This window comes from Salvelinus sp. IW2-2015, linkage group LG16, assembly GCF_002910315.2.
Source record: "Salvelinus sp. IW2-2015 linkage group LG16, ASM291031v2, whole genome shotgun sequence".
Taxonomy (NCBI): Eukaryota; Metazoa; Chordata; class Actinopteri; order Salmoniformes; family Salmonidae; genus Salvelinus; species Salvelinus sp. IW2-2015.
Window position 1 is genome coordinate 17,777,742 of NC_036856.1, and position 26,107 is coordinate 17,803,848.

The 26,107-nt window shown below is 41.8% G+C and overlaps 1 protein-coding gene across 7 annotated transcripts in view; it reads left to right on the forward strand.

Annotated features, from left to right (window-relative positions):
• nfic (nuclear factor I/C) overlaps positions 1-26,107 on the forward strand; it is a 120,643-nt gene that overhangs the window by 63,753 nt on the left and 30,783 nt on the right. For 6 of the 7 annotated variants that reach the window (XM_024003929.2, XM_070447568.1, XM_070447564.1 and 3 more), the window contains exons 3-4: positions 22,319-22,390; positions 22,827-22,901. In XM_024003929.2, the coding sequence (XP_023859697.1) occupies positions 22,319-22,390; positions 22,827-22,901 (147 nt within the window). Of the gene's footprint in view, positions 1-22,318; positions 22,391-22,826; positions 22,902-25,519; positions 25,644-26,107 lie in introns of all 7 variants that reach the window. The other variant, XM_070447569.1, reaches the window with a different exon arrangement.

Below are 26,107 nucleotides of genomic sequence, written 5' to 3' on the forward strand. Positions count from 1 at the left end.
GCTAGCGGATTGGATTTCCTGGCTGTGTCTCTCTCTGTCTGCCTCTCTCATATTGATCAGGGTTTCCATGCTATTCTTAGTCCCACTGGGGCCCTGAGCACTCAGCACAGCACGGGGATGCTGCTCCGCTCCATGGGAACACAGGCCTAGTTTCATGCACTATCATGCTGTAGGGCTTGTCTGCTATTGTAGAGCAGTCATGATGCTTTTCAACTACAAGACATTGAAGAAAATTGTGCTTGAAGTGAAGCCAGAAGCACTGATATTACTGCTATGTTATATACTGTTATGTTTTACTTTTGAGTTTTTTTCTTTACTGTATATGTATCAAGACAAGCATCTGAGCCAGTATACTGTATTACCACGTGTAAAATTATAGTACCACTTTGTTAGTGCCAAGATAGGGACACTCATGGAGAAGTGTGAACACTGCACTGGACTCTGTACATTGAAGTATACTTYTGTTTTTGGTTAGTGCAGGCACTGGGCTGTAAAATAATATTTCACTTTTTCAGACTTAGTTAGACAGTAGCCTATTTCCGTTTAGTGATGATATACAATGACATGATTTTGTTTGTTTGATTTATACTTCTTCTCTACTTGTTCCTGAAGCCCAGAAAATGAGCAAACTTGATTAGAGGCAGCAAAAAGAGAGAGGGAGGGAAGTAGATGTAGCTCCCTTTCTAACGAGGATTCCAGATGGCTTGAGGTTAATGTTAATGTTTGCCACGTTGCTGCATTGTTGCACAAAGCATACAATAAAACTATAAAGAGAGGAAAGTGAGAGAGAAAAACAAGAGAGGGAAGGAGAGAGAGAGTTGGGGGAGGAGAATAACAGTCACGTATTGAAGAAAGGGCATTTCAGGACAAGTGCCACATCACACCCGCAAACTCTCCTCCATCCCCTTTTCCCTTCTCCCTCCTTCACTCACTCACTCACTCACTCACTCACTCACTCACTCACTCACTCACTCACTCACTCACTCACTCACTCACTCACTCACTCACTCACTCACTCACTCACTCACTCTCTCTCTCTCTCTCTCTCTCTCTCTCTCTCTCTCTCTGTCGCCGTTACTGCACAGTAAAATATAATATCTTTAGAAGAAATGTTTTGCCAGAGAGTGTCAATCTTAGTTCAGAGTATGATATTAAATTTACATTAACACACCAGTGATATAGTGAGAGAACAGCATGTCAACACAGCAAGTCTTTGAACCTTTTTAAATGTCACTTTCTATCTCCTTCAACCTCATGGATTGCATGTGTGATTGTTTCCACCATCATTTTGATTAGAACCATAACCGTCTATCGCAAGTTTTCTAATCCCACACAGATGGAGGGAGCCTCAGCCTTGATTAATCTTGTTTTTAAGTTTCCATGCAGAAGAAATGACAAGCGTCTGTTATTTAATTCCATTTCTCCAGTTTTTATCAGAGTAGGGTTTCAGAAACAGAAACAACACACTGTATTATCTTGGTGAATCTAGCTAGGTTAGGATAGTTGTTAACTGTAGGGTATAGATTGGGGATAATGACAAAGTACATGGCAGTGATGCTTCCCCTAATTCCCCAAAATCAGATATGGTAATCAGGCCCAACGTTTCGTCAGTGTAATCAGGCAGAGCTGAGTCCCAGGACAGGCCCCCTGCCACTGCAGATAATCACCCCTCCCTCTAAACTGGGGAGATGTGAAGCGCCCCGCCGCGTAGCCTACGTCAGGGGCGGGATCACAACTACAGGAGGGAAGATAGCTAGATAACCATCATCCTGTAACTGCCTTTACCCTCCAACTGAACCAAGGACACAGTCATCTTCTCATGTCTTGTGCTGCTATTTAAGAATAACAAAGCTACAGCTTTGAGAGGGCGTCATGAAGATATTCCTATGAAACGTCCTCGCTCATCCCTTTCCCTCCGACCGCTTTATTGAATTGATTGAATCCAGACGTATGTGCTCTTTTTCTGAACTATTTAGCTATGCTCATTAGTTCTACTGTACCTCTCAAAGTCTATATGATCAACACCCAAGATATTAGTCAGTCCCAGGCCCCAGCTCTAGCAGATCGCCTTTTGACAAGGCAATTTTCCCTCCAGAGGGATTCCTTTTGCCTAGTAGTTGAGGTTAAGCCTTTAGGCACTAGTGCCAAGCCACAGTCCATCAGCTGGAGCTGCCATCCATCTATACAACACATCGCATCACCCAGGCAGGCTCCAGGCAAGCACCCAGCCATTTGTGGGAGGAGGGTTGCCTCAGATGACCTCCTGTTTTGATGCCTATCTGGTCTCTCGACACACGCTGCAAGGTTTAAAGGAGTGCTGAGATACTCAGAGTCGCTATTCACTATTTCCTCAATTTACAGTGCCTTCAGAAAGTATTCACACCCCTTGACTTTTTTCACATTTTGTTGTGTTTCAGCCTGAAATTTAAATGGATTAAATTTAGATTTTTTTGTCACTGGCCGACACAAAATACCCCATAAATTAATAAAAAATGAAAAGCTGAAATGTCTTGAGTCAATAAGTATTCAACCCCTTTGTTATGGCAAGCCTAAATAAGTTCAGGCATAAAAATGTGCTTAACAAGTCACATAATAACTTGCACGGACTCACTCTGTGTGCTTATAATAGTGTTTAACATAATTTTTTAAAGACTACCTCATCTCTGGACCCCACATATACAATTATCTGTAAGGTCTCTCAGTCGAGCAGTGAATTTCAAACAATTTCAGGTTCACCCACAAAGACCAGGGCAGTTTTCCAATGCATTACAAAGAAGGGTACCTATTGGTAGATGGGTAAAAAAAGAGGGGGAAAAAAGAATATCCCCTTTGAGCATGGTGACATTGTTAATTACACTTTGAATGGTGKATCAATACACCCAGTCACTACAAAGATACAGGCCTCCTTCCTAACTCAGTTGACAGAGAGGTAAGAAATTGCTCAGGGATTTCACCATGAGGCCAATGGTGACTTTAAAACAGTTACAGAGTTTAATGGCTATGATGGGAGAACTGAGGATTTGGTCAACAACATTGTAGTTACTCCACAATACTAAACTAATTGACATAGTGAAAAGAAGGAAGCCTGTACCGAATAAAAAATATTCCAAAAACATTCATCCTGTTTGCAACAAGGCACTAAAGTAATAGTGCAAAAAATGTGGCAAAGCAATTCACGTTTTGTCTTGAATATAAAGTGTTGTGTTTGGGGCAAATCCAATACAACACATTACTTAGTACCACTCTCCATATTTTCAAGCATGGTGGTGGCTGCATCATGTTATGGGTATGCTTGTAATCGTTAAGGGCTGGAGAGTTTTTCAGGATAAAAAATAAACATAATAGAGCTAAGCACAGGCAATATCCTAGAGGAAAACCTGTTTGTCTGCTTTCCACCAGACACTGGGAGATGAATTCACCCTTCAGCAGGACAATAACCTAAAACAGAAGGCCAAATCTACACTGGAGTTGCTTACCAAGAAGACAATGTTCCTGGCTGAGTTACAGTTTTTACTTAAATATACTTGAAAATCTATGGCATTACCTGAAAATGTATGTCTAGCAATGATCTATAACCAATTTGACAGAGCTTGTAGAATTTTTAAAATAATAATAGGCACAATCAAGGTGTGGAAAGCTTTTAGAGACCCAGAAAGACCCACAGCTGTAATCGTGGCCAAATGTTATTCTACAAAGTATTGACTTAGGAGTGTGAATACTTGGGTAAATTAAATATTTCTGTATTTCATTTTTAATACATTTGCAAAAATGTCTAAACATGTTTTCCTTTTGTCATTATGGGGTATTGTGTGTCAAAAATATATTCAATCCATTTCAGAATTCAGGCTGTAACACAACAGAATGTGGAATAAGTCAAGGGGTATGAATACTTTCTGAAGACACTGCATATGCTCCTTTTGAGTGCATTTCACACTACTTTTGGATTATAATTGGATTGTAAGGCTCGTATGAATGAAAATCAGCTGCATTATACAAAAAAAAAAAAACACTTCAACTTCAACCAGTAAAATGGCTCTTTGGCTAGCTTTGCTACAGTGTATGTCAATGAGTGTTAGCATTCTAGCTAATAACTGCTGCATCCAAAAGTATTTTGCAACTAGATCAACCAAATATAATCTTAGTGACTGTTCAAGCAATAAACAAAACATAATTGTAAGCCAATGAAAAGTAATAACTAAGTAAATCTATGCTATGTTGAATGGGAGGAGATGGTGAACCGCAATTGTTTTCCTCCAAAATTGTACTTGTTTATGACGTGAATACAGTAGCAACTCAGAGTATACGTGGTTTGAACTGAGAGAATAAGTTAAGGGTCTCACTTTCAAGGCAATACTTTCAAAGAATCTCCAACAGCATATTAGACAGAGCATTATCCCTGTATCTAAACTAAACATGAGACCTACAGAGGTCTGTCATGGTTCCACCCCTCGCTCTTTCTCTCAGTGTACCCAGGCTGCACTTGACAGCTCACAGATTTGTGCTGTGGTGGTGGACAGACAGTGGTGAGGTCTCGTCAAAAGAACACTAACAATCTTACGAAAAACCACTCTGGTTGCTTAACAACCTCCCTTTCTCTTTCTGGTCGCTGCTGGTTCACCCCTCACATGTGGCGTAAACATGCCAGAGTGTCAGACCACCTCAGTCTGACTCTCATTAGCCTCCCTGACATCACTGGCTCTGGTTCACTTCAATGCTGCTTATTGTACCAATAGGATGGATGACAGCATCTGCATCTGCCAATGAAGTGTCCCATAGTGACTGATTACACTAGTGCTTTAATTTAATGTATTACAGTAGATGTAATGTAGACTAAGATCAATTGCGAAAACACTCATTAATCAATTCAGGCTCATCCTCTTGATAGCCGCCATGAAGCGCACCGTTATGTTAAGGCTGGTCAAGACGACAAGCCACCAGTTGTGAATGTGTGTATGTTGCAGCTGGAAATGTCTTTACTCACAAGCAGAGCACTGTACAGTAATGTAGTAGTTAGTGGCTGTGGCTGGGTCATCAAAGCTGAAGCATGCTGTATCAGTATTGAGTGCTCAGGGCACCACTGGTCTCCACACTGCCCCCTGTGGTTACAGGTGGACATCCACCCAGACCTACTTGGAAAAGGTTTTTAAAATGGTAATGCTTTTACAGTGCATTCGGAAAGAAATCAGACCCCTTTACTTTTTCCACGTTAAAACCTTATTCTAAAATGGATTAAATTGTTTTTTTCCCCCTAATCAATCCACACACAATACCCCATAATTACAAAGCAAAAACATTTTAGCAAATGTATTACAAATAAAAAAAACTGAAATATAACATTTACATAAGTATTCAGCCCCTTTACTCAGTACTTTGTTGAAACACCTTTGGCAGCAAATTACAGCCTTGAGTCTTCTTGGGTATGACGCTGTAAGCTTGGCACACCTGAATTTGGGAAGTTTCTCCCATTTTTACATTTACATTTAAGTCATTTAGCAGACGCTCTTCTCTGCAGATCCTCTCAAGCTCTGTCAGGTTGGATGGGGAGCATCGCTGCACAGCTATTTTCAGGTCTCTCCAGAGATGTTCGATCGGGTTCAAGTCCGAGCTCTGGTTGGGCCACTCAAGGACATTCAGAAACTTGTCCCGAAGCCACTCCTGCGTTGTCTTGGCTGTGTGCTTGGGGTCATCGTCCTGTTGGAAGGTGAACCTTAACCCCAGTCTGAGTTCCTGAGTGCTCTGGAACAGGTTTTCATCAAGGATCTCTCTGTACTTTGCTCCTTTCATCTTTCCCTCAATCCTGACTAGTCTCCCAGTCCCTGCCACTGAAAAACATCCCCACAGCATGATGCTGCCACCACCATGCTTCACTGTAGGGATGGTGCCAGGTGTCATGTGCCTTTTACTGAGGAGTGCTACAGAGATCGTTGTCCTTCTGGAAGGTTTTCCCATCTCCACAGAGGAACTCTGGAGCGCTGTCAGAGTGACCATCAGGTTCTTGGTCCCCTCCCTGACCAAGGCCCTTCTCCCCCGATTGCTCAGTTTGGCCAGGGGGCCAGCTCTAGTAAGAGTCTTGGTGGTTCCAAACTTCTTCAATTTAAGAATGATGGAGGCCACTGTGGTCTTGGGGACCTTCAATGCTGCAGAAATGTTTTGGTACCCTTCCCCAGATCTGTGCCTCGACACAATCCTGTCTCGGAGCTCTACGGACAATTCCTTTGACCTCGTGGCTTGATTTTTGCTCTGAAATTTTATTTGAAATACATTTGCCCAAAAAAATTCAAAAAAGGTTTTTACTTTGTCATTATGGGGTATTGTGTGTAGATTGATGAGATATTTTTTTATTTAATACATTTTAGAGTAAGGCAGTAACGTAATACTTTCCGAATGCACTGTATATTAGTGTAACTAACTGTCTTGGTGAACATTATGTGAGTCTGCTGTGAAACTATCATTGACCACACAAAATAACAAGGCATTGGCCCTCTGTGTAAAAAAAATCTGTGTATAAAATGAGCTGGGCAGACAGAGAGCAGCAGGAAAGTGAGACATTAACATCCTTGGCAGGCCTGTCCATGAAGTTGTTCCTACAGCATACCATTGTGGTCTGATATATGTTATTGTTTGCCATCAATTCAGCTCTCTGGCTCACATTATTGTCATTCCAGTAAAGTCCACTTGAAGCAAGCGGGAAACTGTAGACAGAGTGTAAAGAAAGGGATCAGCGAGCTAGCCGGGGCTTCTCACCACGGAGTGTGAGAGTTTGTTATGGATATACTACATTGTTGCCAAGCCAAAAGCCTATTTGAAAGGGAATCTGCTGTGAATGGAAGAAAGAGGGGAGCGTGAAGGACAGCCTGCCTGCCTGGTGGTAATTCTTCTCTGTTGAGGGTCCAGGTGGTGGTTTGAAGACTCCTGTAGCTGTCTCCAACACAAACAGGCCAAACAGGCCGCGCCACCTAGGTGCCCACCCAGGAAGGAGAGGCCAAGACAGGCTGCCACACAGTCACTGTGCCACCCTGTCGATACAGGGATGCTTGGTGTCACTATGTTATCATGTGATTATATGTTAAGGTGTGCATGCGTGTGTTTTATAATTTATTATTTAATCTGCAAGATTTTGTGTGCACACCGCTCCACAAATGAAATGTTGTGCTCAGATTTTAGGGAGAGATCTTTATATCCAATCCAAAGGGGACAGTGGGTGGTTTAAACATTTTATATAAATATATATTTTAATAAGTCAATGAAATCTGTCCAAAAATAGCTTGAAAAGTACACGGCATTCGCATCTGGTTTTAATATTGTGGCTTATGGAAAAGCAGGAAAAATAGAGTTTCATCATTCTTACACACAATATAAACGAGGCCTTTCCTGGCGCGATTGAGGCTCACGACTAGTCACTATTGTTGTTTAATAGCTCTTCGTGTTAGCTGGGGGAGGGTCTGTGGGAATACCCTCCCGGCATGTAGTCTAGCGGTGAAGATTGTTGGGCCAGTAACCGAAAGGTTGCTGGTCGAATCCCGCTAGCTGACTAAGTGAAAAATCTGTTGATGTGCCCCTGAGCAAAGTGCTTAACCCTAATTGCTCCTATAATTTGCTCTGGAAAAGAGCGTCTGCTAAATGACTAAACGTTATTAATTTGAAAGGTTGTAGAACAACTGTGAGAAGAGCACTTCTGGTGACTTTTTAAAAGGACATTCTACTCCAAAATGCAAGAAAATTGTATTATGTTGACACCATCTGAAATATAACTGATGCACGCCACTGCACTGTAGGAAGATGATGAGGAGCAAGCTGTGGCTGTGCTCTCGTGGCTCTCATTTGTGCCACTGCTCGCTCTGTCTACTACAAATATAAGTTATAATTTGTCACTCTGTTCTTAACGGCATAGTGCAAGATTATGGAAATCAAGCCCTTTTGGTACTTGTCTAGAGTCATTTAACTGATGGATAAAAATTATCTGGATGTAATTTGAAGGAAGCTGAAGGTAGTTTTGTGAGCCATTGCTAACTAGCGCAATGACTGGAAGTCTATGGGATTAGCTAACTCCCTTCAGACTGCACACAGAAACAAATGGTATCCATGAGTTCATCTGAGTCTGGGTAAGTAGAAAATGGTTTAATTGGCCAAGTATCGCATTGTCCCTTTTTTAAAGCAGAAATATACAGTTGAAGTCGGAAGTTTACATGCACTTAGGTTGTTGTCATTAAAACTCGTTTTTCAACCACTCCACAAATTTCTTGTTAAACAAACTATAGTTTTGACAAGTCGGTTAGGACATCTACTTTGTGCATATGACACAAGTCATTTTTCTAACAATTGTTTATAGACAGATTATTTCACTTGTAATTCACTCTATCACAATTCCAGTGGGCCATCTATTTTGTGCACTTCACAAAATAGATGGCGTCATGAGGAAGGAAAATGATGTGGATATATTGAAGCAACATCTCAAGACATCAGTCAGGAAGTTAAAGCTTGGTTGCAAATGGGTCTTCCAAATGGACAATGACCCCAAGCATACTTCCAAAGTTGTGGCAAAATGGCTTAAGGACAACAAAGTCCAGGTATTGGAGTGGCCATCACAAAGCCCTGACCTCAATCCTATAGAAAATTTCTGGGCAAGAAACTGAAAAGGCGTGTGCGAGCAAGGAGGCCTACAAACCTGACTCCGTTACACGAGTTCTGTCAGGAGGATGGCCAAAATTCACCAACTTATTGTGGGAAGCCTGTGGAAGGCTACCCAAAACGTTTGACCCAAGTTAAACAATTTTAAGGCAATGCTACCAAATACTAATTGAGTGTATGTCAACTTCTGACCCACTGCGAATGTGATGAAAGAAATAAAAGCTGAAATAAATCATTCTCTCTACTATAATTCTGACATTTCACATTCTTAAAATAAAGTGGTGATCCTAACTGGCTAAGACAGGGAATTTTTACTAGGATTAAATGTCAGGAATTGTGAAAAACTGAGTTTAAATGTATTTGGCTAAGGTGTATGTAAACTTCCGACTTAAACTGTGTGTGTATATATTATATATACACACACACTACTGTAGAAAAGTTTGGGGTCACTTAGATATGTCCTTGTTTTTGAAAGGAAGAACATTTTTTGTCCATTAAAATACATCAAATTGATCAGAATACAGTGTAGACATTGTTAATGTTGTAAATGACTATTGTAGCTGGAAACAGCAGTTTTTTAAATGGAATATCTACATAGGCGTACAGAGGCCCATTATCAGCAACCATCACTCCTGTGTTCCGATAGCACGTTGTGTTAGGTAATTCAAGTTTATCATTTTAAAAGGCTAATTGATCATTATAAACCCTTTTGCAATTATGTTAGCACAGCTGAAACTGTTGTTCTGATTAAAGAAGCAATAAAACTGCCCTTCTTTAGACTAGTTGAGTATCTGGAGCATCAGCATTTGTGGGTTCAATTACAGGCTCAAAATGGCCAGAAAAGTCCTTTCTTCTGAAACTCGTCAGTCTATTCTTATTCTGAGAAATGAAGGCTATTCCATGTGAGAAATTGCCAAAAAACTGAGGATCTGGTACAACGCTGTGTACTACTCCTTCACAGAACAGCGCAGACTGGCGCTAACCAGAATAGAAAGAGGAGTGGGAGGCCCCGGTGCACAACTGAGCAAGAGGACAAGTACATTAGAGTGTCTAGTTTGAGTAACAGACGCCTCACAAGTCCTCAACTGGCAGCTTCATTAAAAAGTACCTGCCAAACACCAGTCTCAATGTCAACAGTGAAGAGGAGACTCCAGAATGCTGGCCTTCTAGGCAGAGTTCCTCTGTCCAGTGTCTGTGTTCTTTTGCCCATCTTAATATTTTATTTTTATTGGCCAGTCTGAGATATAGCTTTTTCTTTGCAACTCTGCCTAGAACGCCAGCATTCCGGAATAGCCTCTTGACCATTGACGTTGAACGTTGAGACTGGTGTTTTATATACACTGCTCAAAAAAATAAAGGGAACACTTAAACAACACAATGTACTCCAAGTCAATCACACTTCTATGAAATCAAACTGTCCACTTAGGAAGCAACACTGATTGACAATACATTTCACATGCTGTTGTGCAAATGGAATAGACAAAAGGGGAAATTATAGGCAATTAGCAAGACACCCCAAAAAAGGAGTGATTCTGCAGGTGGTGACCACAGACCACTTCTCAGTTCCTATGCTTCCTGGCTGATGTTTTGGTCACTTTTGAATGCTGGCGGTGCTCTCACTCTAGTGGTAGCATGAGACGGAGTCTACAACCCACACAAGTGGCTCAGGTAGTGTAGTTCATCCAGGATGGCACATCAATGCGAGCTGTGGCAAAAAAGGTTTGCTGTGTCTGTCAGCGTAGTGTCCAGAGCATGGAGGCGCTACCAGGAGACAGGCCAGTACATCAGGAGACGTGGAGGAGGCCGTAGGAGGGCAACAACCCAGCAGCAGGACCGCTACCTCCGCCTTTGTGCAAGGAGGTGCACTGCCAGAGCCCTGCAAAATGACCTCCAGCAGGCCACAAATGTGCATGTGTCTGCTCAAACGGTCAGAAACAGACTCCATGAGGGTGGTATGAGGGCCCGACGTCCACAGGTGGGGGTTGTGCTTCACAGCCCAACACCGTGCAGGACGTTTGGCATTTGCCAGAGAACACCAAGATTGGCAAATTCGCCACTGGCGCCCTGTGCTCTTCACAGATGAAAGCAGGTTCACAGTGAGCACATGAGCACATGTGACAGACGTGACAGAGTCTGGAGAGCCGTGGAGAATGTTCTGCTGCCTGCAACATCCTCCAGCATGACCGGTTTGGCGGTGGGTCAGTCATGGTGTGGGGTGCATTTCTTTGTGGGGCCGCACAGCCCTCCATGTGCTCGCCAGAGGTAGCCTGACTGCCATTAGGTACCGAGATGAGATCCTCAGACCCCTTGTGAGACCATATGCTGACATATGCACATTTGTGGCCTGCTGGAGGTCATTTTGCAGGGCTCTGGCAGTGCACGTCCTTGCACAAGGCGGAGGTAGCGGTCCTGCTGCTGGTTGTTGCCCTCCTACGGCCTCCTCCACGTCTCCTGATGTACTGGCCTTGTCTCCTGGTAGCGCCTCCATGCTCTGGACACTACGCTGACAGACACAGCAAACTTTTTGCCACAGCTCGAATTGATGTGCCATCCTGGATGAACTGCACTACCTGAGCCACTTGTGTGGGTTGTAGACTCCGTCTCATGCTACCACTAGAGTGAGAGCACCGCCAGCATTCAAAAGTGACCAAAACATCAGCCAGGAAGCATAGGAACTGAGAAGTTGTCTGTGGTCACCACCTGCAGAATCACTCCTTTTTTGGGGGTGTCTTGCTAATTGCCTATAATTTCCACCTTTTGTCTATTCCATTTGCACAACAGCATGTGAAATTTATTGTCAATCAGTGTTGCTTCCTAAGTGGACAGTTTGATTTCACAGAAGTGTGATTGACTTGGAGTTACATGTGTTGTTTAAGTGTTCCCTTTATTTTTTTGAGCAGTTGTACATATATATATATATATATATATATATGTGTGTGTATGTGTACACAGTAGCAGTCAAAAGTTTGGACACACCTACTCATTAACAAAATGTGGAAAAGGTCAATGGGTCTGAATACTTTCCAAATGCACTGTATCTACAGTACCAGTCAAACGTTTGGACACACCTACTCACTCAAGGGTTTTTATTTATTTTTACAATGTTCTACATTGTAAAATAATAGTAAAGACAGTGAAGACATCATATAAAATAACACATGGAATCATGTAGTAACCAAAAAAGTGTTAAACAAATGTAAATATATTGTATATTCTTCAATGTAGCCACCCTTTGCCTTGATGGCAGCTTTGCACACTCTTGGCATTCTCTCAACCAGCTTCACCTGGAATGCTTTTCCAACAGTCTTGAAGGAGTTCCCACATATGCTGAGAACTTGTTGGTTGCTTTTCCTTCACTCTTTGGTCCATCTCATCCCAAACCATCTCAATTGGGTTGAGGTCGAGTGATTGTGGAGGCCAAGTCATCTGATGCAGCACCATCTCTCTTCTTCTTGGTCATAGCCCTTAAACAGCCTGGAGGTGTGTTGGGTCATTGTCCTGTTGAAAAACTAATTGAACTCTGAAGCATTTATTTGGGCTGCAATTTCTGAGGCTGGTAACTCTAATGAACTTATCCTCTTCAGCAGAGGTAACTTTGGGTCTTCCTTTCCTGTGGTAGTCCTCACGAGAGCCAGTTTCATCATAGCGCTTGATGGTTTTTGCGGCTGCACTTGAAGACATTTTCAAAGTTCTTGAAATGTTCCGTATTGACTGAACTTCATGTCCTAAAGTAATGATGGATTGTAGTTTCTCTTTGCTTCTTTGAGCTGTTCTTGCCATAATATGGACTTGATCTTTTACCAAATAGGGCTTTCTTCTGTATACCACCCCTACCTTTGTCACAACTGATTGGCTCAAATGCATTAAGAAGGAAAGAAGTTCGACAAATTAACTTTTAACAAGGCACACCTGTTAATTGAAATGCATTCCAGGTGACTACCTCATGAAGCTGGTTGAGAGAATGCCAAGAGTATGCAAAGCTGTTATCAAGGCAAAGGGTGGCTACTTTGTAGAATCTCAAATATATTTCGATTTGTTTAACACTTTTTTTGGTTACGACATGATTCCATATGTGTTATTTCATAGTGTTGTCTTCTATTATTCTACAATGTAGAAAATAGTCAAAATAAATAAAAACCCTGGAATGAGAAGGTGTGTCCAAACTTTTGACTGGTACTGTATATATTACAATGAAATCATATTTTTCGGAGTCCTGGCTACAATTTGGTAGCGGCGCACCACCACTGCTAAATGAATATTAGGGAAACGCTGCAATGTGTTTGCTTAGGGGAAAAACACACATATCCAGACACTTTATCCTTTATCTGAATGAGTACCCTTCCGCAAGCTGGTAGCTATTCCTCTAGTCTCCTGATAGAGCAAGAAGCCTTGTGTGTTATTACTGTCACGCCACTCCCACCCCTTAAAGACCCAGTACTACAGGAAGCTGCAATCTACTGCAAGAAAAGGCCAGCTGGTCCAATTATCAGAGCCCACCATTTTCACACAAATGCCTGACATTCACTGTAACCCACTCCTTTCCTGGGTTCTCAGCCCGGCCAGCCGAGGAGCTGGAATTTTGGCTTTTTGCAGCTGCGTAACGTGCGTCTTTTACTGTTGACATATTTTTCAGATGCCTGACTTTTCCCATTCATTTCTTTTTTAGTATCGTAACATTTATTTGACGACAACCTGACCTCTACTGTACTTTTATTTTTCCTGTCATCTAATTTTCTTTCCCTTCATCCTTCTCTGTCCTTGCGTCTCACTTTTCCACCCTCCGAATCCCTGTACTTTTTCTGTATGTGTTTTACTGTTGGCCGTGGTTGTTTATCAGTTTGAGAGCTGTGCGTAGTGTTTGACAGACATGACTTAGGGCTGTCCTCTACCCAGCTCTCCTCGGCATAGCCTCTATCTATCCGACTGTATATAGGACACTTTAGTGCTCCAGCACATAAAAGGATGGCTGTATTAAATTAAATTAAAGCCAGTACTGCAGCGCCTGATTTTCTCATGCTCAGCTATTTTTTACTGAATGAATTAAAAGAATGCTCTCCAAGCTGACTTAGGGCTCTGTAATTCTGCTTTCCATTGTGTAATCAGAGCAGGTTTACTGTGTATTTCAGCAATAACCCAGATTCAGGCTTAAGTGTAGGAAAGTCTATCTTGAAATATATAGTATAAACAGGATTAAAGCAGCCATTTACCAGCCAAGCCAGTGCAGACAGCACTTGCTTGTTTACAAGAGAGGTTAGCTACCTTGAATGTAAATTAGCGGTCTCTGCAACTTATTCTGAATAAATTAGGATTATGTTTAACAATACCATGGAACTCATTAGATGGTTGGGTAATTTGGCCAATAAAAGTTTTCCGTAGGATTGGTTTCTATGTGGAATCTGGTCTAATGGATCAGTCCTCTTCTATTGACTGTATTTTTCGGACATTCTCCACACCATCCATTCTAAATGTTAAACAGCGTAGGTAGTTTGTGGGTGGGGAGGGCTAACGGGGCTCGGTCGATAGCTGTAACTCAGACTGTCTGCATGGGCAGAAAATGAGGGAGGGAAAGAAGCGAGGCAGAGAAGTGCAAGCAAGAGGGGGAAAGAAATCGAACAGATGGGGAGAGAGAGACCGTCAACGTTTTTTGCAGTAATATCTCTGCATTGGCTATGTTCTTGTCATTCCCAAAAATTAGGTTTGAAATTGAATTGGCGATGTGAAATTGATTGGGGTTGCTGAAGGGAAAACTGAGACGGAGAGAGAGATAGAGAGCGAGGCAGACAAAATTAAGGGAGATCGGTGAGCTCGCTAGCTCTGTTGCTGGGGCAGAACGCCATTGTTTGGTTTGTTCTCCCGGCATGTAGGCCTTGCCAGCCAGGCTCTAAGCTCAGCTGCAGTGAGCGGAACAATCTTACCACACAAACACTGAGACATAGATGTACACTGAGACGTACCAGCAAACGGTACCAGAGCGTCGGCTCTCGAACCAAATGGATCTGAGACAGCTTCTACCCCAAGCCATAAGACTGCTAAATAGTTAATTAAATGGTTACAAGGACTATTTGCACTGACCCGATCTTGCACTGACTCTATGCACACTCACAAGACTACACTGAGTGTACAAAACATTAGGAACACCTGCTCTTTCCATGACAGATTGAGCAGGTGAATCCAGGAATTTGCTGCTGCTACTCTGTTTTTCATTTTACTCATTATTATCCATCCTGATAACTAATCACTTTACCCAGCCTTCATGTATTGGTATATTTGGTATTTTATTAGGATCCCCATTAGCTGTTGCAAAAGCAGCAGCTACTCTTCCTGGGATCTACACAAAACATGAAACATAATACAGAATGACATAATACAGAACATCAATAGACAAGAACAGCTCAAGGACAGAACTACGTAAAAAGATTTAAAGGCACACTTAGCCTACATATCAATACATACACACAAACTATCTAGGTCAAATAGGGGAGAGGCGTTTTGCCTTAAGGTATTGCTTTATCTGTTTTTTGAAACCAGGTTTGCTGTTTATTTGAGCAATATGAGATGGAAGGAAGATCCATGCAATTAGGGCTCTATATAATACTGTAAACTTTCTTGAATTTGTTCTGGATTTGGGGACTGTGAAAAGACCCCTGGTGGCATGTCTGGTGGGATAAGTGTGTGTGTCAGAGCTGTGTGTAAGTTGACTATGCAAACAATTTGAGATTTTCAACACATTGATGTTTCTTATGAAAAGAATCAGTCGCTCCTCAACTCTTAGCCAAGAAAGACTGGCATGCATAGTATTTATATCAGCCCTCTGATTACAATTAAGAGCAAAACGTGCTGCTCTGTTTTGGGCCAGCTGCAGCTTAACTAGGTCTTTCCTTGCAGCACTGGACCACACAACTGGACAATAATCAAGATTAGACAAAACTAGTGCCTGCAGAACTTACTTTTTGGAGTATGGTGTCAAAAAAGCAGAGCATCTCTTTATTACAGACAGACCTCTCCCCATCTTTACAACCATTGAATCTATATATTTTGACCATGACAGTTTACAATCTAAGAGTACACCAAGTTATTTAGTCTCCTCAACTTGTTCAACAGCCCCACATTCATTGCCAGATCCAGCTGAGGTCTAGAACTTAAGGAATGATTCGTACCAAATACAGCTCTTAGTTTTAAGAGATGTTCAGGACCAGTTATTTGCTGGCCACCCATTCCAAAACAAAAACTCTTTGTTAAGGGTTTCAGTGACTTCATTAGCTGTGGTTGCTGATGCGTATATGGTTGAATCATCAGCATACATGGACACACATGCTTTGTTTAATGCCACCAGCAGCATACCACCTGCATACCACTGTTGGCTTGCTTCTGAAGCTAAGCAGGGTCGGTCTCTGGTCAGTCCCTGGATGGGAGACCAGAGCTGCTGGAAGTGGTGTTGGAGGGCAGTAGGAGGCACTCTTTCCTCTGGTCTAAAAATATCCCAATGCCCCAGGGCAGTGATTGGGGACACTGCCCTGTGTAGGGTGCCGTCTTTCGGATGGGACGTTAAACGGGTGTCCTGACTGCTTCTGAGGTCATTAAAGATCCCATGGCACTTATCGTAAGAGTAGGGGTGTTAACCCCGGTGTCCTGGCTAAATTCCCAATCTGGCCCTCAAACCATCATGGTCACCTAATAATCCCCAGTTTATAATTGGCTCATTCATCCCCCTCCTCTCCCCTGTAACTATTCCCCAGGTCGTTGCTGCAAATGAGAACGTGTTCTCAGTCAACTTACCTGGTAAAATAACGGTAAAATAAATAAATAAAATAAAATAAAATTGGTAAAAATAGAAAAGAGTAGAGGGCCTAGAGAGCTGCCCTGCGGTACACCATACTTTACATGTGTAACATTAGAGAAGCTTCCATTAAAGAAAACCCTTTGAGTTCTATTAGATAGATGGCTCTGAATCCATGATATGGCAGAGGTTGAAAAGCCATAACACATGAGTTTTTCAACAACAGGTTATGGTCAATAATATCAAAGGCTGCATTGAAATCTAACAGTACAGCTCCCACAATCTTCTTATTRTCAATTTATAATTTGTGTCAGTGCAGTACACGTTGAGTACCCTTCTCTATAAGTGTGCTGAAAGTCTGTTGTTAATTTGTTTATTGAGAAATAGCATTGTATTTGGTCAAACACAATTTTCCCCAACAGTTTGCTAAGAGCTGGCCGCAAGCTTATAGGTCTGCTGTTCGAACTAGTAAAGGCAGCTTTACCACTCTTGGATAGCAGAATTACTTTGGCTTCCCTTCAGGCCTGAGGACAAAGGCTTTCCTCTCAGCTCAGATTAAAGATATGACAGATAGTAGTGGCTATAGAGTCAGCTACTGTACCATCCTCAGTAGCTTTCCATCTAAGCTGTTAATGTACATATCTACTTCAAATACCTCATACCCCTCCCTGCACATTGATCTGGTACTGGAACTCCCTGTATATAGCTAAACAAAATTGTATTTTATTCCTTGTGTTACTATATTTATTTTTATTATAATTTTTTAACTCTGCAACTTAAAGCAAGCATTTCATGGGTATGTCTACACCTGTTGTATTTGGTGCATGTGACAAGTTAACATTACATTTGAGAGAGATCACAAGAGACAGCCACTGGTGTCAGGGCACAAGCACTAAACATTGTTTTATTTACCTGCATTTTTYAATATCATTCCAAACTAGTAAAGTGTGCAGTATGCTTCAACATACCACAACAAGAAGTAAGCTTCGTATATATTCATGTTTTAGGAAACATATATGGTACTGTGGTTGAGGATAGAATTTGAGTGAATGATCTATTATACAGCAGTAAGAAGGGGTGGTCTTACTCCAGCCAGACAGAGCCTAGATGAGCTTTGCTCCAGCACTGTCAATACTGCTAAAAAGTGCATTACTGTGATTACCTTGTTACACACTACAGAGAGGTTATCAGTTATACATTGAATTTGAATTGACCATTCAATTCCAATTCCATTTGAGATTTCACAGTAGAAAGTTGGTCTGACCAGTTTAATCGTTACAAGGTAGCCTTCTCTATACCAACGACACAGATGGTAAAAGCTTGATTATCTTCATTAATTAGTGCATTATCACTACATATTAAAGCCTCTTATAATGGTTCATGTTTATTAAGTTATTTTTCATAATGGCTCCAGTAAGGGATGTGGTATTGAGAACACAGCAATGTCTGTGATTCTTATGAAATTCCTGCTCTCGGTTGCAAGGGAACAGACCGGTCATAATTGTTTCAGTATTTTGGCCTATGCTGTCCTACTGTCACATCATCATAGCTTGGATTCTAGTTCCTGCCAGTAACAGAGCTGCTGGAGAAATAGCTCCTCTCACTGAGTGACTGATGGGAAATGGGTTTGGGAGAAGCCAAAGGTTTTCTCTCCAAATCAGCCCAGGCACCAGGGTAACTGTGAATAGACATCCTTGCCTCCAAATGCGTCTCTTGGCTTCCTCTGTCCACTTCAGCCTACTGTTGGCTTTAGCCAGCCTCTATATTTACAATAATGTCATGAGATCAAAATGAAACCAAATACTGGGAGCATGGTAGAAATTCTAATTCACCAGCCTTGTGGTTTTCTTGTTATGGGAACATGTACACTGTACAAATGGTTGTGTTACAACAATGAATATCTGAGTTACGAGTATACTTGCATCTTGGACCATATCTCTGGTGGTGGGGGACTTTTATGAGTAATTGTGGTCAGTTTACGACAGACAGCATGTGTCCCCTGGTTGGACTGAGGAGGGAAGCTACTTTGCTTCCCTGTGCTTGTAATGCTGTCTTTTCTGTGTTGTAATTTAACTGTGACTCACTGTGATTCCAGAGTAACTCGGCTAGTATGTCTTTCTCGTTAAGTCACTTCTTTAACAAAACATTTTCTCTTTCTCTCTGCCCCCCCCCCCCCCCCACACACACACACACACACATACACTCTGTGCATCTCTATCCCTCTCTTTATTTCTCTCTTTGTTTCTCTCTTTTTCTCTCTTTCTCTCCCTCTGCCAACAGCAGTTCACTGGCACTGCTCTGTCTTTTTGTCTTTCGTCTCAAGGGGTGACTTGGCACAGGGGCATGCTGGCACTGTTCAACGGGGTTAGTTGTACTTTGTGTGCTCTTGCTCTGGGCGAGAAAGAGAGTGGGAGGGAGGGAGGGAGAGTGAGTGAAAGAGAGACGGGAGAAAGAGCAATCTAAAATGGCTGCCAAAAGCAAACTCCTCTGCACATGAAATGTCTGCCAAAAAATGATGTTATGTTGAGCGATCCCTAGCCAGAGAAATAACTTACTTGGAAAGAAAATAGCAACAACAAGGGCCATGATAAATATGTATTAATAGTAAATGTGTAAAGATGAGGTCGGGGAATATGAGGGAGAGGATAGAGAGAGAGATAGGAGAGAGAGTTTTTCGGCAAATTCAGAAAGTACGTAATAACACATTTCCAAACTGCTTATATTGATGGAATGTGAATAAAGAAATATAAAAGAAGAGAATAACAAGTTTAGGGACAGGGTGTGGGGCAGTAAGAAGATCAGTTTCACCCTCATTGAACTTTGGTCAAGCTCACGAGGGGACAGCTGCAATGGTCATTTAATATCCGTTCTGACATTTATAAGTTTATCACGTTTAAATGATATTGCAGAGGTGTTGGTGATTTGTTCGTTAACTCTTACAATCCTGGAATGATAAAACCATCAAAAGTAAGATATTACTTGAAAATATAACAATAACTTTTGAACAGTTAACAAAATGGCCGTCAACTACTTTCGTAGGGAAAATGGATGGTGTCCTGTTTCGGACATCGTTTTATTGCATCATCATATGGCATGATGCCCTGCACCCCCACCCTCCCAAAAACCGTTAGAAACCCTAATATAAACTTTGTTCTAAAATATATGAACGAAAATATGGAAACTATGTATTTGTTTTCCAGAGCAATGTCTTTGGGGAATTACGGGTCTTTGTGTGTGCCAGTCTGTCTAGCCTAGTCTTGCTCTCGTTTTCTCTTTCTTTTGCTCATTGTGCCAGCAATTTTGTCTGAGGGCATATTAAAAAGTCTAATCAATCCATGTAATATAGCCTACACCTGCACAATAAATGCATAATTTTTTTTAGACAGGTCTAAAGAAGCATGAGATGAAGAAAATGTAGTCTGTTTCAGAAGAAAATAATAGCATACTCTGAGTTGTCCTTATGTTAGGTCCTGATATGGCTATGCCATATGACTGTGGGCTACGTTAGTTCATTTAGAAGACAAGATTTACTTATAATTCCATGGCATTATTTTACAGTATGAAGAATACAATTGAACAAAGCTGAATAAAATATAAATATTTTATCCAAACGATTTGAGGGAGTGCGCACATGCAGCTATTCTGTGTTGAGCGGTTAACAAAGAAATAGGTATTCCTATATGCTTAATTTAAACATATTAATGTAACTTTAGTTGGGCTATATGTTTTGATTTTTAATACATTGTATGGCTGTTTTTTTGCTCAGGCTGTACACACTCCAATAGTCTCTCATTCACAATTTGACAAGCACTTGATAATGCCTCGAATTCCACGGCGGCATCCCCTTTGTGGACGTAATACTCTAAAAATATCCATGCCTTTTGTGGCCCGGAGTGCTGCGTTGTGCCTTTCTCCCTGAGTGTGCTGGGCATTCCGAAGAGTCTCTCACTCACACGGCTCTCTGTCACATGATTGGGTCTTTCTCACAGGCTACAAGTTAAGACAGACACATCGGGGATGCAACTGCACGCGTCCTTATCCAATCCAATGCATATTGAAGATATTTTTTTGTCAGTCAACAAGATGAGTAGACCTAACGAACAACAAAAGCACTAGCCTATGTCAATCTACTATCCTCAACAGTAAAGGTCAACCTATTATTTTCTGTGCGAGAAATAAATATTCCAAACATGGTCTGGGACAGTTGTGGGATGTGATAGATCCCAAATGAATACAAAACCTTTTTTATGCAATGTGGCTGACGCAACAGATCAGAACGTTTAGCTTAAAATGTTGATAAACTTTTAGGCTATTTCTTCACATTATAAGCACAGCAATGCGCACATGGTAGTAGGCTATAAACACAAATGTTCCATTAGTGGAAAACACCATTATCAAAAGTGACCGCAAAAGCATGTAATGCTTTTATTATAAAGGTGCATTTTTATGGTGAAAATGATCTTCCCCAAACTTGAAACTCACTCGCTGCTTGTATGCCAGTTAGGCTCTGCTCTACACCCCTTATAAAGCAGATTAATGTGGTTAATTTTAAGAAGTTCTTTGGCCACTTTAGTTGTGATACGAACCTTATTAAAACATATAGGCCTATGGGCTAGGCTACATGAGGTAACTATGATTAGAACAAGTCGCAAAAAAAAGGCATTGTTTGTTATGCTGAGCATCATTCACAAGTGATAATATATAATTCACAAGTGACACCATCAGACTATTCTTGTTTTAATCTTGTCTTTACATATACTAAATAATATGTGTGACATTTACTTTGATTTAGAATGGACCATTATCGTGCACCTGTATCGAAACTGGGGCAGTGGGGGGAAAAATACATGTCATCTATGCACTTAAATAGCAAATGGAGGACGCTTTTCCCCATGTTTTTTTTTCTTCATCCCAGCCATATAGGCTATACTCCTGTTGTAAATATATGCAATGTGCGTAATATTAGGAAAGTTGGGAAATAAATATAGTAGACCAAGCCTATAGAAAGCTGATGGGACCTCCTCTTTTTATTAGCRGCCATCACTCTGTTTCCCCCCTGCATTTGCATAGCCTATAGAAATGTTGCGCAACATGAGCATTGATGTCAGAGTGTTTCGTGGGACAATAGAGTGCTGAGTACCAGTGTCTGGCTCACTTGTCCAGTGTAGAGGGAAGCAGGGTGCTTGTTCTAGTGACGGGGAGTTAATGTGAAGATCTCAATGAGGCGCTCCCTCCACAGGCTCTAAACTCCAACATGTGGAGCATTGTGGAATGTGTGTGGCTTTGATCTGTGAGTGGAGTCATGCCTATCTGATAGAAGAGAGCCCCATTTATTTATCTTTTAGGTTTTCACTGCTGTTCACTTGGAATGCCAGCCAGACTCTTTGTGGTAAATCTAGTGTTCTTCCTGTTTGGACCGCACTTTATTGATTTACTTGTATTATTTGCATTTGCCAGGTGTCAGTTCACACAAATAAAAGTTGGTTTTCTGGTTGGATTGTGTGGCCTTGCCATTGTTGTGATGCTTCACTGAGTGTACATTTTGGCAAAACAACTAAAATAGCCTGCCAGAAACCTTTGTTGCAATTGGATTAGAGTTACATTTCCTAAACAAGAAAGTTATTAAGTGAGGTATTTGGGTCATGTTTCACATTGAAACCCTACTTGTTATAATAGCTTTAGTACTATCTATTTAATATAGTGCTTAACCTTTTTGATATTTGTCACATTATTTCTCACTAAATAGGTTATTTTCTAAAGACTGTTTACAACTACTTTAACACCCTCAAATGAGCCTTTTATGTGGTAAGACAAATGATGCTGGATTTAGACTTGTTTCTGACTTTCCCCAACACCCCCTCTCTGTCTGTCTCTTTCTACCCCCTCTCTCTTCCTTTCCTTCCCTCTCTTCAGAGTCAGAGCAGAGCAGTAGCCCACGCACAGGTATTGGGTCAGATCAGGAGGATAGCCGAGCTGCCACCATGGGTAAGGGGCCCGAAGGACTCTCTCTCTCTCACACACACACACACACACCTGTCTCTTATACACATCTAGATGTGTATAAGAGACAGCACACACACACACACACACACACACACACACACACATCCAAATACCAACACACTCTGAATTATTCATACACATTTACACACTACCAGACAGTGACATACGCTTTGAGATAGTTATTAATCCAGTASCCACAGACACACACAATACCTTTCACTGTAATATATGGAATCCAATATATTACAGGTTTCTATCAGGCTAAAACATTATTTAAATGTGTTTTACTGGCTTGCTGATACTCTGACATTTGTTGTGTCCTTTTCTTGTGATGTCTCTTAAAAGTGAGAAGTTACTGTGATGCTTGTTGTATTATGTCATAGAACTCTCCATGGTGACAAATCTCTGTGTTTTCCAGATGCTCCTGAGTTTCAGGAAAGCTTTGTGACGTCAGGAGTTTTTAATGTAACAGAGCTGGTGCAAGTGTCCAGAAGTAAGATTTTTCACCTTTTTATTAAGCTACTCGTGGTTTTAAATATTTGTGGTTGAATGGAAAAATATAACAAAAATCCATATTTTGTTCTTAAAACGTAATGTGTGGCGCCTTTCATTATAACTTCCTAGCCATAACTTACACAGCAACATGCTTAGGAGCTGGACATGTGTCACATAAACTATGGTGATTAAACTTCTGACAGCCCTCTTCAGTAAAAAAAAATTGCTAGCTCACTAACTCTGGCCCTCAAGCAGGGGGTGGAAACTCCCAGCCACTCTCTGGCAGTCACTCTACTCCCCTCAGTAGCTGAGCTCCTAGTCTCTGCAATGCTGCCTGTTTCACTGCAATTCAATCATATCCCCATACACAGAAATAGGGAACACATGGATGGTATAACAGGCTAGATGATAAAGATGGTAGGGAATATCCAGATCCAGGATTGCAGGAGATACTAACGTAATCCACTTACAGCATTAATCACAGACAACATGCAGAGTAAACCTCTCCTTACTGTCTACACCCCATCAGACACTCAATATGATTTCTGACTGGGAATCAGATCATATGGCTTTAGAATGATTTTTTTTATGACTTCCTAGTCCTTTATGTTGTTTTATCTGTCTCAGGGTGGATTTTGCAGATGTTATATCCATTCAATATTTTCTATTCACATTGCCAAGGCTATGTGCTCAGTCGTTGGCTGGGGATGCTGTGCTCACCAGGCCTGGCATTAGCAGTGAATTAGGGCCACATTAACACAGCCCCCACATGGCCAACCAGCCTCTAATTACTCTGTATGAACAAGCATCCTCTCCCAGCCACACACAGGCTTCACTAGTCACCACCTGAGATCTCCATTCACTTACCCTCCAATCTGACTTGTCATTTGCATCCGTTATTTCATTAGGTTTAGATATGGAGTTGAATCAGATTTGAAAGACAGCTAATGTTAAGGGAGCTGAAGGGAGAGAAGCTCGGCCATCTGTCACATGTAATTGATCGCGTTTTCAGTTTTCCCAGTGATATGCCGTTCTCCAAAGGGTCAGTCTTCATCTGTCATTCAGTAGGAGCAACAAGCTCTGATGCGCGTACATTCACGCACACACCCACACACACACACACACACACACACACACCACAGCTGACAGCTGATGTGGAACGCTGTAGCTACAATTATCAAAACTAAATGAGTGAGTTATTATGGTGCATAGGGAAAACATTTCACTTTACACCTGTCAAACAGGCTCTCTGTTTTCCATGTCACGCCTTGACTGACTAATTGGAAGGAAACGTAGTTAAAGACTTCAATTAACCACCTGCCATCTGGTCTCCCTGGGGAAAAGACTGCTATTTCAGATTCACTCCCTCCACTCCCCAAATCCTCAGCTGCACATGATGCTATGCTATAACAGCTATCACCTGCACCTCTGTTTATGTGACACATTCAGATTCATATCACAAACTCCACAACACTTGTATCATGTATTTACGCTAATATCAAAGCGTGTGTTTTAAACCCCAAGAGGCGTTGATTTTAGACTACGTAATTAGCTTATTTAACTAATGTTACTTTTAAGTGCTTTCTTCTGTATTTACCCAGGCCTCATATGGGATGCATATCCTATGAGACATTAGCCGCTTTTTAGAAGTTATGAATTCTCCACTGACCTACTTTACTAGTGTAATTAAACAGAGCAGAATGTGTTGTTATTACTGCTTTGCATCACCACGGCTATCCAGCTCAACCATAGAAATAGAATCCAACACATTGACTTGTAGGGGGATTCCTGTTCTAATAATTATGTTTCTATGCGTTCAACCACCCCTGCTCATGTTTGGAGATCCCTCCATGGTTATTCCTTTTTGGCCAGGGTTTCCTGTAAGGTGCACGTGAGGGAATTGCTACACTGGAGATCCATGAATCCTCCTTTTGTGTTGTGTTCTCCAGCGTCTCAGTACAGTGTGTAGTCAGGGAGAGATTGATTTCCGGGGGATCTGTAGTGACGCCATCCCACTGTTAATAAGCGTACCTGCCCTAACAAATGGGACATTGTTCTCCGAGCTCACTGTCTGCCCACGGCTCAGTACAGTATAGTACACACTAGCGTAGTATACTGCAACAACATCTCTGTCCACTCCAATCCTGATAGTAGTATACTGCAACAACATCTCTGTCCACTCCAGCCAGACCACAGCACAGCAGCAGGCAGCCATTAATGCACATGGTTATATAAAGTACATTAGTGGAAACCTGAGACGGGAAATGGGGTAAAGGCTGATAGATGGCTACACAGCCCCAGACCCATAATTCCACATTCTCCTGCTCTTGTCCTGAGCGTTGAAGTATGGTAGCAGACTGCTGCTGGTATTGTCCACGTTTTGGAGCTGTTACAGAGAAGGGCACACAGATACAACACAATATCTTTGCTCACACAGCGACACAATTCTTCAGCAGCGATGTATGAGTGAGCTTGAGGATGGTGCTACATATCCTTTATGCAGATGTTTGAGTATGATTCCATAGATAATTGCATGTTTAATTGACAGTAATGTACAGTGTGTGACATGTTCCTCCCCTGACTGACCTGTCCCCTCTGTGTGTTTGTTGCATGCAGCTCCGGTGGTGACCGGGGCAGGCCCTAACTTCTCCCTGGGGGAGCTGCAGGGGCACCTGGCCTACGACCTCAACCCCTCAGGGGTGGGCATGAGGAGAACCCTGCCCAGCACCTCCTCCAGCGGGTCAGTACCAGCCCCAAAACACACACATGCACACAATCTAGACTGGAAATGAACAAACTGCATACACTACAAAGGCACAAACTCGCGGCACCGTACACTTCTTTAATTAATGTTGATATTACTCTACCCTGTGAATACACTCACATTCAGAATGTTCAAATACATTCCAGGTTAACATGAGCCTTAAATGAACGGCTGGATGTGCAACCACTTGAGAGGAAGACTGTGTTTTTTCATGGGTGCACAGAGAGCAGTGTCCTTTTGCCCGAAAGCGCAACACTTTAACTAAAAGAACAATGGCTGTTCCTCAGGTGACTGCAGACTATGTGATTTATCTGGACGTGTACACCACTGCCAAAACACCAGCTGTGATTTATTGTGTAATTTGTCACTGTAAAAGGCAAGTAAAGCTGGGACAAAATGAGACTGTAAATTAACTGGTTTACCTGAAGGTCCTGAAACTA